This window comes from Anarhichas minor, unplaced genomic scaffold, assembly GCF_050575085.1.
Source record: "Anarhichas minor isolate MPS153535 unplaced genomic scaffold, ASM5057508v1 ptg000044l, whole genome shotgun sequence".
In the NCBI taxonomy this organism is placed as follows: Eukaryota; Metazoa; Chordata; class Actinopteri; order Perciformes; family Anarhichadidae; genus Anarhichas; species Anarhichas minor.
Genome location: NW_027466490.1, coordinates 141,892 through 155,106, shown reverse-complemented (window position 1 = coordinate 155,106; position 13,215 = coordinate 141,892). Strand labels below are relative to the sequence as shown.

At 43.3% G+C, this 13,215-nt stretch overlaps 1 protein-coding gene across 2 annotated transcripts; it reads left to right on the top strand.

The window, feature by feature from the left end:
• The first annotated feature begins 5,028 nt into the window (after positions 1–5,028).
• kcna1b (potassium voltage-gated channel, shaker-related subfamily, member 1b) lies at positions 5,029–6,552 on the top strand. Of its 2 annotated transcripts, XM_076111252.1 has the most exons (2): positions 5,029–5,863; positions 5,906–6,552. In XM_076111252.1, the coding sequence occupies exons 1-2, from the start codon at positions 5,029–5,031 to the stop codon at positions 6,550–6,552; spliced, it is 1,482 nt and encodes a 493-aa protein (XP_075967367.1). The 2 variants fall into 2 exon arrangements, with proteins under 2 accessions (XP_075967367.1, XP_075967366.1); XM_076111251.1 differs by having other exon boundaries at positions 5,029–6,552.
• The last annotated feature ends 6,663 nt before the right edge of the window (positions 6,553–13,215 follow it).

Here is a 13,215-nt window from a genome sequence, read left to right as displayed (position 1 = left end):
GAGAAGAGAGGGATGAGAGAGCCGAGATGGATGCTAAGCTAACCCAGCTAGGACTTGAGGCTACTCCACTACCCAGCATGCACCTGGCTGTCTGAAGTTCAGTGGCAGAAAAATAAGATGTAAAGCAGCGGCAGGTCGGTGACTGTTGAGCCCACATCTTCACAGAGACCTGGATCCATGGTGGTCCAGGATCAAGCTGAACTCATCTAAACGCTTATCAAACTATTGAGTTATTTATTTCAGTGTGTCACGTGATTCAGGCCTCATGATGCTGTTCAGGAAGCCGTGTGTTCTGTAATCCCTCGTCTCTTACCCACAGGAGGTTTTGTTTTAGAATGAACTGGATTCTTCATTCAGAGAGAAGCTTTTTTGGTCGTTGGTTTTTCAAACTAAATTTAGTTTTACAGGAATTCACGGCGCCGTGCAGCCATGCAGAGACTCGTCCAGCTGTCGGACACGTTAACACCGTTACTACAAACATAGTTCAGTGAGTCAGACATCAACACGCTCCTTTAACTTCACTTTAAACATCTTTTACAACATTTATTATAACTGATATTCTGAATCAGCTTCATTGGACACATGTGTGAACACATACAAGGAGCTTGACTCCACTTTTAGGTTTTTTTTTTGTTGATTTACAGCCAGAAGCTGTAAAAAACGTCATTATCGTCAGAGTTTCATCTTTCCAACGGTCCTTGAACACATCATTATTTAGCGTTTAATGACTACGTGTCATGTGTCAACATGTTAACCATTTAATAAAATCTGCACACAGTTAAATTTACAGGAGACTTTTATCACAAAGTCTTACAGATCGTAGAAATGTTTGAACAATAATCAACAATCAGTTGATCAATGTGGCATCATCGTTGGCAATAACACATTCTGTCCATTCGTCTTTGTCTCTGTCTGTGTCTGTGTCTCTGTCTGTGTCTCTGTCTTTGTCTCTGTCTTTGTCTCTGTCTGTGTCTTTGTCTCTGTCTCTGTCTTTGTCTGAGTCTGTGTTTGTGTCTTTGTCTCTGTCTCTGTCTCTGTCTTTGTCTCTGTCTCTGTCTTTGTCTCTGTCTCTGTCTTTGTCTGAGTCTGTGTTTGTGTCTTTGTCTCTGTCTCTGTCTCTGTCCCTGTCTTTGTCTGAGTCTGTGTCTCTGTCTCTGTCTCTGTCTTTGTCTCCATCCCGGATGTTTCGTCCCTTCAGTAGAACTTGGACCGGGTCCAGCTCTGCAGCCAGCTGATCCTCCAGCTCCCTGCTCACTGCTGGTCTGGTCCATCTGTTGGGCTTTTCCCTCCCGCTGCCTCCAACGGCCTCCAAGCTGCTGGAGAACAATCAGAGCATCCAACGACACGACAGTGATACAAGAACCATGATCATGATGACGTCACAATGAAGTCAAGAGGAAGAAGAAGGTTTAGGGTTGTTGTTTGAAGACCCGGAGCTCTCCGTGGTTCTGAACTTTAGACGTCTTTGAAAACCAGTGAAACTGGTCTTCCACATGTTCTGTGGTTATTGAAGTGAAAGCGTGTTAAAGATTTACATCTTCTGTTGGGAACCAACGGAGCTGAGAGCCACAGACAGGAAGTAAGAACGTCTTGAGAGATGGACTTGTTGGTTTGGACTGAGACAGTTCAAACAGGAGATGGTCCACTGAGTCCACAAATTCTTAGATATCCCACAAAATCAATTCTTATGTCATCCACGTAATCATTAACGAGGAAGTATAAAAAACACTTAAAAAATGGAGAATGGAGAAGTCAACATTGATTTATTGGTCACGTAACTTTTGTATTTCAGTAACGACACTTCTGTAGTTCTTTTAACCCAAACAAACATCTTTTCCAAAACCTAACTATGTTTAGTTGCCTCAACCTAAATTAAAGCAAATGCTGTCGTTCTTTTAACTCAAACCTTTCCTGTAAAGACTGAACTTTATTTTGAAAAGACCGTATTCATGTGCCGAGCATAAATTGACACGTGTTGCTGGACTTTAGTAGGAAAACGCACAGAAAGAGAGGAGCAGCTTAGAGGTGACTTAGTAACTATTGGACCCTATTTTACATCCACATCTTCTTAACACTCTTTTTCAGGACTTTTCTCCGTCTCAGCGTCAAACGTTGGCAAACACTAAAGCTATCTCATTTTCATAATTCTAAAAATGTCTGTTGTAAATATCAAATTTCAACAAAACAAAATATAACTACATTCTGCATATATAGCTCAATCTGCTTTCATCCATCGCTGCTATAGAGCGGCTTTGTTTTGGGTCTTTTTAAGGGAAACTCTAGAACAACATGGTGGTTCTGCTCAGAATGATCCAGCCTGCTGACACACTAATGCTGGAGGAAACTTATCTTATAATGAATTCAAGCTGCTGCAGATTTTCTTCCACATTTCCAGGAAATATGTTAAATAGTTTAAAGCGTATTAAACAGTTTTCATATCTCAGGTTTGAATGAATCGTTGAAACAATCCAGCGCACACAGAAGATCTGTGAGATCTCACTGTCTGATCAAACTTCAACACTCGAGTTAAAGAACAGAAGACGTCAAACTAAAGCTCAAAGTCTTTCCATGACGGAGGTTTTTTATAATTGATGCTAAATTCAGTAAATCCTTCAGTTATCTGAGTTATCAGCAGATTAATGTGAATGAAAGTCGACTTCGAGCTTCAAACTGTGTTTCCTTTAAAATACACTTTAAATTGTGTCCTAATGAACACGTAGATTACAGGAATATTAATTATGTTTTTGTCTTTTCAAACAGTAAAGAGTTAAACTGAAGCAGAATGTTTGACAGGCGACAAACTTTATTATAAAAGATGAAAGTAAACATCAGTAAATATGACCTGCGAACATCTGAGCAGCAAATAAAAACACAAAGTCAGTTCATTCATATTGAAATAGTAAAAACATTGATGTTAGTAACTGTGATGAACTACGGAAGCTCATCAGTGGAGGAAAAGTAAAGAATGATTTTATATCACAGTTCCGACATTTGTGACATAATTTATTACATTTTCTAGTATTTTTAAACATAATTGACTTATTAAATACATATAATTTAGATTAAGTGAGTCATAATTTGCAGTTACTATCTCGTAATATTGATTTCATAATCTCACAATTTAAATGTTGTACATTAAATAAGAATTATTAGATTTGATTCTGTATCTTGTGATTTTTACTGAAATATATTTACTTTAGAGAGTCATCATTTTAATTTATTATTATCTCGTAATGTTTCATAATTAATAAACCAGAATTACTGGATTTCAAAAAAGTTATGATATTGACTTAGTGAATATATTTTATTTAGAGTCAGAACCTTTAAGTTCTATATTTAGTGTTTCATAATATATTTACAACATATTGATATAAACTCTCGCGCTCATGTGGTTTTAACAAAGGAACCAAAAACAAATGAATAAATACAATTTAAATAAATGAAAGAAAACCACTCTGCTGGGTTTTTACCCCGTTACCATAGCAACACCGGGGATATTTACACCAACGTGCAGCACCGACTGTCGCGTGCAGCAGACTGTCGCAAACTGCTCACGAGCTGCTTCCTGCTGCAGATTCCTCCAGTCAGGAGCTCAGACCGGGAGGACCAGAACCAGCTGGTTACGTAACGGCCCGGTGTGTGTGTGTGTGTGTTTATTAAATGCATTCATTTCTAACCAGCTGGTTTAAACTACCGCGCGCTCTGGACCTGCTGCTGTCCGGTACCGGAGCTGGTTTTTATCTCTTTTGCAGATACTGTGCTGTACAGTCTGTCTGCATTGCGTCGAACCCCCCCCCCCCCACCTCCTCTGCTCCTCCTGTCCTCTCCCCTCACTCCCTCTCTCCTAACCCCTCCCTGCCTCCCCCCCCCTCCTCTCTCTCCATGAAATCCTGCAATATGCTTCCAAATTACCGGAGACACGTCCTCCGTCTCGTGCGCCTTTAGTCTTTGAAGGAGAACCGGTTTCTCCTTCAAAGCCTCCGTGTGGTTTTTATTTAGTATTTTTACCGCAGCATTAAAAAAAGAACGAGAGAGAGAGAGACAGAGAGAGAGAGAGAGAGAGAGAGAGAGAGAGAGAGAGAGAGAGAGAGAGAGAGAGAGAGAGAGAGAGAGAGACGCGTTTCTGCTGATGCTGCAGTGTCCAGTCCTCCCAGTCCTCCCAGAACAGACTGGGAGCGCATCGATCCGGTGTCTGATTCTCTCCTTATTTCCCGTCATGCTTCTAATAAATTGTCAGTCAGGATTTTTGCAGCTGAGCCGAGGTTCAGAACCGTCCTCCTCCTCCTCCTCCTCCTCCTCGTCCTCCTCGTCCTCCTGCTGCTGCAGCGGGCTGACAAACAACACCAAGAGGATCCGGATGTGGACCAAGACAACATAGTCTATCCAGTTTTAAGAGATCCTGTAAAACGATATCAGCTTTAAACCCCAAGTTGGGGAAAAGGTGTGTGGAAGGGTGGTGGTGGTGGTGGTGGTGGTGGGGGGCGGGGGGACCTTCCTCTCCATCTGCTGCTCTCCAAAACTCAAGGTAGGTGTTTTAAATGCATCAGCTTCTCTGTTAATTTACATTTATTGATCTGTTGATTTGTATAAGTGTTTAAATGTGATGAGTGAGAAGAGAACTGCAGGTCCTGATGTGCGCAGAGAGAGAGAGAGAGAGAGAGAGACATATAGAGAGAGGGAGAGAGAGAGAGACATAGACAGAGAGAGAGGGAGAGAGAGGAAGCGCAGCAGGACTGCAAACTTGAATACTGATGTATGCGGTAAAAAAAAGAGGTCCAGTGACTGCAGCACAGGGCTGCTGAAGTGTAGCACACGGTGGGTTTTATATCTGAGACGTTTGTCCGTCTTTGCAGGTGACGAAGCGTTCGATGAGGAGAAAGAAGACGACGGTGATGATGATGATGAAGGAGAGGGAGGCTCTGCACAGCTCGCGGCCTCAGTAGAGGCTTCTTCTCTTTCGACCTGCTTTCCTTCACCTTCACGCCGCTTCCTCTTCTTCCCGCCCACCACCACCGCCTGCCAGCAAGGATGACTGTGGTGTCCACGGAGAACATGGACGAGACCTCTACCCTGCCGGGCCACCCGCAGGACCTGTACCCGCCCGACGACGACCACGACGACCACGACTGCTGCGAGCGGGTGGTCATCAACATCTCGGGCTTGCGCTTCGAGACCCAGCTGAAGACGCTGGCCCAGTTCCCGGAGACCCTCCTCGGGAACCCCAAGAAGAGGATGCGCTACTTTGACCCTCTGCGAAACGAGTATTTCTTCGACCGGAATCGGCCGAGTTTCGACGCCATCCTGTACTACTACCAGTCCGGCGGGAGGCTGAGGCGGCCGGTCAACGTGCCGCTGGATATGTTCTCGGAGGAGATAAAGTTTTACGAACTCGGCGCGGAGGCCATGGAGAAGTTTCGCGAGGACGAGGGATTTATCCGGGAGGAGGAGCGACCATTGCCGGAGAAGGAGTTCCAGCGGCAGATCTGGCTCCTCTTCGAGCATCCGGAGAGCTCGGGTCCCGCCCGGGGGATCGCCATCGTCTCGGTGATGGTTATCCTTATTTCAATAGTCATATTTTGTTTGGAGACGTTACCGGAGCTGAAGGAGGATCCCAACCAGCGGATGCGCGTCGTGGGGAACATCACGATTTACTACAAGCCGAACGTCCTCACAGACCCGTTCTTCGTGGTGGAGACGCTCTGCATCATCTGGTTTTCTTTTGAGTTGATAGTCCGGTTTTTCGCCTGTCCCAGCAAGGCGGCGTTCTTTAAAAACATGATGAACTCCATCGACATCGTGGCCATCATCCCGTACTTCATCACGCTCGGGACGGAGCTGGCCGACGACCAGGACAGCAAGGAGAGTAAGGGAGGAGCAGGAGGAGGAGGAGGAGGAGGAGGAGGAGGAGGGGAACAGGCCACGTCTCTGGCTATTCTCAGGGTAATCCGCCTGGTGAGGGTGTTCAGGATCTTTAAGCTGTCCCGGCACTCCAAGGGGCTCCAGATTTTGGGTCAAACTCTAAAGGCCAGCATGCGGGAGCTGGGCCTGCTCATCTTCTTCCTCTTCATCGGCGTGATTTTGTTCTCCAGCGCCGTCTACTTCGCCGAGGCCGAGGAGAAGGATTCGTTCTTCACCAGCATCCCCGACGCCTTCTGGTGGGCCGTGGTGTCCATGACCACCGTGGGCTACGGGGACATGTACCCGGTGACCATCGGGGGGAAGATCGTGGGCTCGCTGTGCGCAATTGCCGGCGTGCTCACCATCGCGCTGCCGGTGCCCGTCATCGTGTCCAACTTCAACTACTTCTACCACCGCGAGACGGAGGGCGAGGAGCAGGCGCAGCTGCTCAACGTCAGCAACCAGAACTTGGCGTCGGACACCAACTCGAGCCGCCGCAGCTCGTCGGCGGTCAGCAAGTCGGAGTACATGGAGATAGACGAGGACATGAACAACAGCATCGATAACTTTAGGGAAGCGAACCTTAGGACTGCCAACTGCACGGCGCCCAGCCAGAACTGTGTGAACAAGGGGAAGCTGCTCACCGACGTGTGAGGCGGCGACAAACCGACAACCGACGCGCTCCGCGGTGGTGTAAATATTGTAGAAATATGTCGATGCTTTATCTCCATTGGTGCATTTTAATTATTCTTTTGCATTTTGATTCAGACACATTTACAAAACAAAAGAAGGTAGAAAGGCTCAGTTAGTTCATGAAAACACAACGACAGACTTCTTTGGTAATCACAGAGATCAGCTGGTGTCGGGGGGGAATGTTTCTTTGATATATTTATCAGTCGTTTTGGGAGATTTGCAAGAGTCTAACGAAAGACATAAGTCAGGACGTCTCGACTTCTTCTGCTTTGATCATTCCAAACTTACCAGACAGGAAGTGACATCATGGAAGTTATTATCAAGTTGCACTATGGGAAATGTAGAAACAAGTGTCTCTGCTCCAAAACTTGAGACAAGAGTCAAGATATTTTAGTCACTGTTGCACCAATTTATTCCGTTATTTAAAAAAATATATCTGTCGCACATTCTCAAACTGCAGTCCTGAAGTGATCTCGAGGTATTCTGTCTTTGACGTCTCTGAAAAGGAATTTGTAGCTTGTTTCACATCAAATGACATGAAAACAATCTTGTTTTTGGAGCTTTTCATGGATACAGACGGATGCACAAGAGCGTCATTTAACAGCAAAGATTTAGTAAATCAAAGGGAGTTCATTTCCCTCAAGGCAAATGTACTGGTGTAGCACCTTTCAACAACAGGAAATAATAATTAAAATAAGTTAAAAAAGATGAAACAAGAGAATAATAGCAGTGCAGGATATGAATACAAAGTCCCACATTTAGTTTAAGAAAAGGCAGAAAAGTTTGAGAGTTGAATATATAAATGAAACGAGGGAACAATTAACTCATCTGACACCAGAATTTATCCACAAATCTCCCGACACCGAGCTTTGTGCAGAAGACTCAACAACAAACAAACAACAATCAGCTGAGATCTGAAGAACTTCGTCACATTTCCGAGTGGATTAAAGTGGTTTTTTTTTTAAGCGGCACATCCAGGATCTTTTTATTTTTTTTGGGAAAACTCAACGCCAGATGTTGACGGATGTTTTTTCCAGGCACCTTAAGAACCAAACAGGAAGTGTGCCGAGCCTCGTGGAGGATTATCTGCTGCTGCTGCTACAGGTCGGCTGGAGGTTCCCTGTGTGACGCCATGCAACACACCTTTATATAAAGAAAGCATGTGGAGACTCTTCTCTCTTATATCGGCATGCACAAGACCTGACCTCATTTTTACTTTGACATGTTCTTCTCTTTGTCCCTCTCTCTTCTTTTAAAACCCTCATCTTCTCTTCCTGGAACTTTTTCTCTTCATTTGTTTTCACCAAAAGTGCACTGGCTATTTGTTATTATTGTTTTTAAATTATTTTCAGAAGCATTTACATGTTGAATGTTAACGCATTAAGGGAACAGGAACACTTCTTTTTGGAAGATCATGGCATGTGAACAATACTAAAGCATTCTGGCCTAATTAGCTATGGTATAGCTACGTATACTCAATGCATGACTACAGTATTCAATTGCTTGCAGTTGTGGAGGGACCTCGGGAGCTGGGGGATGATGATGATGATGATGATGATGATGATGATTCTCCTCATTGTTGTCAAGCTAACGACGGGATACGGTGCATGACGGAGCTATAACTGCCGGAGGGGACAAATCTGCTAAAAAAACAAAAACAAGAAACAAAAGGAAAGGGGCAACAAAAAACAAGCATCAGAAGAGACATGTGTGAGAATCACACTTCAGAAAGCTTTGATCTGTGATGGTGGAGAGCGTGGGATCATTCTTTATGTCATTTGTGACCCAATTTCTGTTCTTTCATGCATTTGACTTTTAAAAACAGTTTGAAGAAGGGAAGCAGACATATTTAAACAAATTGCATAGATAAATCTAAAATGAGTTTCTAGTGCCTTGAACCCCGTCTCATTATAGATTTGACTGAAGTGCCTCCCGATACGACAGGAAACAAAGAGCTCATACGTGCAGCTTAGCTTCTCCTGCCATGAAGAAGCACGACTCCCTGCACACCTGGAAGAGAAGAGGGTTCAACCCATTTGATAGTGAATTTATTCCTTAACCTGGAGGCAGAGTTCTGGGCCCACAGATGCTCACGTTGGTCCTGGTTGATGACACACGGCTGCAGTACGGTGAACAAGATAGAGGTGTTGAAGTATGGATTGTTTGCATAGAAATTACAGAGAAACTATGGTATTTATTTTATACATCTGCAGGTATTAGCATCCATAAGCGGACATTCCAATACTTAGTTATATTCTCTCGTATATTAGTTCTTTTGTGGTCATGATGTAAATGAAATTACTCAAATGTTTGTTTTTAAATCCAAACGAAGGCTAACATAAATTAGCACGGTGGATTAGCTATTGTAACGACAGAGGGCTCTATTGATTGGTCAGTTTGTCGGCTAAAGAAGCTAGCTGGTAGCTTAGCTAACTAGCAAACCACTAACCTTTCTCTCTGAGTTCAAATGAAAGTAAACAGAGAAATTAGCACATTTGATTAGCTATATTAGCTCAATGCATAGGGTCGTACTTATGGGGCAACTAGACGGCTAACCGAGCTAGCTGTCTGGTTAGCTAGCTAGTGAACAACCTGTCCACTGACAGTAAAACCTGTTGATAACCTTTCACTTCAGATGAAGTCTGATTCCGTAGAATAAGATCGAGCTCGTCTGTGGACTCTGATTCAGATTAACAAGGTTCTAAAAAGCAAGTTGCTTGTGTTTGGATTTGCATATAAAGATTTGGGATTTATGTTCGATTTAAGTTCATTTGGAAACCTCCAGGAGAATCGCACCTGTTTCCCAAAAGTGCAAAGTCAGCGTGATTTATTAGTCCGAATGGCCACAATTATGGGAATAAGAAAAACATTAGAATTCCCTCTAAAATGAAGCAAATCGGATGGAATATTGTTACTGATAACAAATATCAGTTGTATAATGTGTGGTCATACGTAACATGAAGTCATATTGTAAGGCTCATTATTTTGCCTGAATTTCAAGTGTGACAGGTTCCAAAAACCTCCACGTCTCCCCAAAAACACCGAGGTCCCGCCCTCTTTACTGGCAGCTATGTGGCCCTGAATGCAGCACCAAACATCTCAGAGGATACAAGCTGCCACCGTCAGAGAAGCCTGATCAGACACTGCCGTTCTCTGAACAAGCTGCAGCACACCTGCCCCCTCGCTATGAAAGTCTGCTTGTGTAACCCTGAGAACAACGAGCCGTACACGTCTTCCTTAGTCGCTTCAGGCTTACGTGGTCGAATCTCTAGAGGCAGCAGGTATCAGGGAGGAGTTGGGGAGGACGGAGAGCTCAGTTGTGGACGTTTTGCTGCAGAGAGATGAATCCCACGAGCATTAGTCACTCTGCAGGCCAGCAAAATGGCGCTGCTGCTGTTTTGATTTGAGGAGGCAGCACATGTCTGTGTGGTTACAGATCGATGAATGAATCTGTTCACATCATCCGGACGTAGAAGGAGAAGACGTGGACCTCAGGGTCACTCTGCTGGTGTTGATCCTCACTGGTGACTCCAGCACTAAATATGTGCAGTTTGGTGACACTTCAATACAATTATGGTTTTCAAAGTGTTGATCCTGCAGATTATGATAGAAGACAATATCAATATCAATGTTGCGATGCTATGGTGATCCAATACTTGTATGATCTACTAGAGAGTATCACCTGATCACATGATGATTCAACACGTCATGAAGATCTCTGAGTGAACCGGGATTCAGCCTCTGAAGAGAAACACGTTTTCATTTTAAATTCTAGGATTTGTGTTGTGTGACAGAAATAATGAAGATTCACACTTCAGAGCTGTGAAATCTTCTTGATTTAAAACTTCAACACCGACTACGTTTACATGCACAAAAGTTTAAGTTGTTTTGCCCCGAATAAGACGATGTTCTGATGTTTACGAGCGAGTTCATGTTCCTGTTTACTGAACCGTCGCTCTCGCCAGATTTGCAGAACTATGTTCTTCAGGCTTTTTCTGTTACAAGCTTTTCCAGGGACGGCAGATGAAAAATAGCGTCTTGGCTAACTCCGCCGCATTACAGGAATGTTTATTAATATGCACTGTCCCTTTAAATTAACCAATACAAGCAAAACAACACTGCCGACTCACACTGTAAAACCCCGATTGAGACGCATATTGTGAATGTGCTGCGTGTCCAAAGAAAGCTTCTTAAACTCTGAATCTAGAAACCGTGATTCAGAACATCCTGACAGTGTCTTGTGTTCATGTGACCATGATCCCACTGGATGTTGAGCAGCCTGTGGCGGCTTCTTGTAGATGACTTTAGAGTGAGTGAAGCGCTTTTACGCCGTTTTCGCGCCTCAAAACTCGAGCAAAAAAAGCACCTGGACACCTTTCGTTTTATGTTGGTGTGTGTTGCTGTAACACTTTACCAACCGTAGTCCTGATCCGCACAGAAGCCATCAGGGGCTCATTCGAGTTTTATCACTAAAACTGATATTTCTGAAAACGCCAGATTTAAAAACAACAGCCGGTGACTTTGTATCCGTGTGGACGACGGCTGAAAGACTCGCAATCAACGTTTTCTTGTGTTTTTAAGTCGCCTCGTGTTGTAAAGTAACGCTGAGCAGCTTCTTCACCTCGTTGCTCGTCCATATACGAGTCCTTTTTCTATTTTAGAGTTTTTGCCACAGCGCCAAATATCAAATGTGTATGAATAAAGAAATAATTAGCTATTAGCTTCACATTGTTTATTATAGACGTGTAGACGGGGTCCCGGATCACACTCAGCATATGGTCATGTTCTGAACTAAAGTGGGATCTCAGTGTGCATGTACACGCGTCACCGTGGAGCCAGTGTTTCACAACAATAACCCCAAGTTATTGACAACTTATCCTTAAAGTGAGAACAGTTCTGGTGAGACACGTGTTGAGTGTTTCGGTGAGTCTCATCTGGTTCTGTTATGTTGACGAGGAACGTTCAACTTTAAGCATCAACACAGTTAAAGTCTGTGTTTGAAATCAACAGAAAGCAGCTTCTTGTTGAGCAGCTGAGCTTCTTCTGACTCACTGGAGCTTCTTACATCACAGTCTGCAGGTCCTCTTTGACTCTCAGCTCTGCAGGGTTTGGTGTTTGGATAAAGAGTCTGCAGACTCATCGGACACGTTTAAGCTCTTTCATGCAACTCGTACAGTTGTGGAGCTGAACGTCCTCCTGCTCTCACGTCTTCTACCCGATCAGAGGAGAGGAAACACCTGGTCCTCTCTTCTAGTCTCACTGCTAACGTCTGCTTCACTTCATGATCCAATCAGGACTTGTATTATTCAGAGCAGCAGGAACATGCAACAAACCTGCAGATGAATACAAATACAACTCGTCCCAACGTGCTTTTGTGGGAAGTTGAGGCTCTTTAATCAGAATATAAAGATGAGCTGTCATGAAGGATTATTTGTGCTTTCAATGTGACGAAATGCACGAGTGGTATGAACGAGATAATAACGTCATTGTTTGTGTGCAGCAGCTGTGTGTCATCACCCGCTCAGCTTGAGGCTGGTTGGAGATGAAGAATCCCTTTAAACGAATGTTTCAGTCAAAATCAGGAAACGCTACGAAGGTGCTCCGTGTTAAACGTGCAGTCGGTCCGACGGAGCGACGTTAGAAAGAAGACGTCACGCGCTTTTTATTTCTCAAGGATGAAATCACATCAAACAAAAAGAAGAACATCACAACATGAGGGTAGCTGGTAGTCGTCGTCGTTCGTTCTCGTCGTGTTGGACACATTTCTGCACCAGAAGGGACCAAAATGAAGTTTTGTAGTTTTTCATATCATCAGAGCAGCTGAACCGACGGATGACACGCGATGAATAAAAGTCTTTTCTAGACCGGCTGGTCGTCACGTCTTTAATCTTTCTGTTTGATATTCAGTGAAGAGGACGACACGACTTCATATCACTTATTTTAAGCTTCAAACTGCCAAAAATGATGAAGAAGTTAATTTACAGTCGATCACATGACTGATGATCAGTGAGCTGCATATCAACCATTTCTGTTCAATTCTCTCATGCGACAGAATTCTGCGACAGAAGCAGAGTTTCTCAACGTCCACAGGACGCTCTGAGAACCTGTTGTTGGATATTTATATTTATTTAAATCAACGTTGATTGTAGAGCTTCAGAGATCTGTGGGTTTCATCGTTTCATCACTTTAGATATTAAGATATTCAAACGTTAAAGTAAATGTTCACATCCTTATCTCAATCAAGTCTGTTGATTTGTTGAGCAAAAGGGAAGTTTATTTTGAAAAAGTATGAATGATTACGTCTGTAATTATGTAAAAGTATCCAAAAGTTGCTGCTTTAGGAAACTGAATGCTACGATGTATTAAATCCAAACTCTTATTTGTTTGTTTGGACTGTAAACTGCTTCAACTTTTATCATTTTAATATTGACATTATATTTTTATTATTAAAAGCCTAACTGATCAATTTGGTAATTTAAAGTTTATTGGCAAAGAAGCAAATGCAAATTAATTTATTGAACAAATTGAAGGTTTTTAAAAAGTGCTTTATATTTAAACTTTAAAATAATTTTAGCTTTAAGAGCAACACGTTCTCACTCTCAACTCGTCACATGACGCTTCTAC

Coding starts and splice junctions, on each gene's coding strand:
- kcna1b (XM_076111251.1), top strand. CDS start 5,029: ATGACTGTGGTGTCCACGGAGAACATGGACGAGACCTCTACCCTGCCG.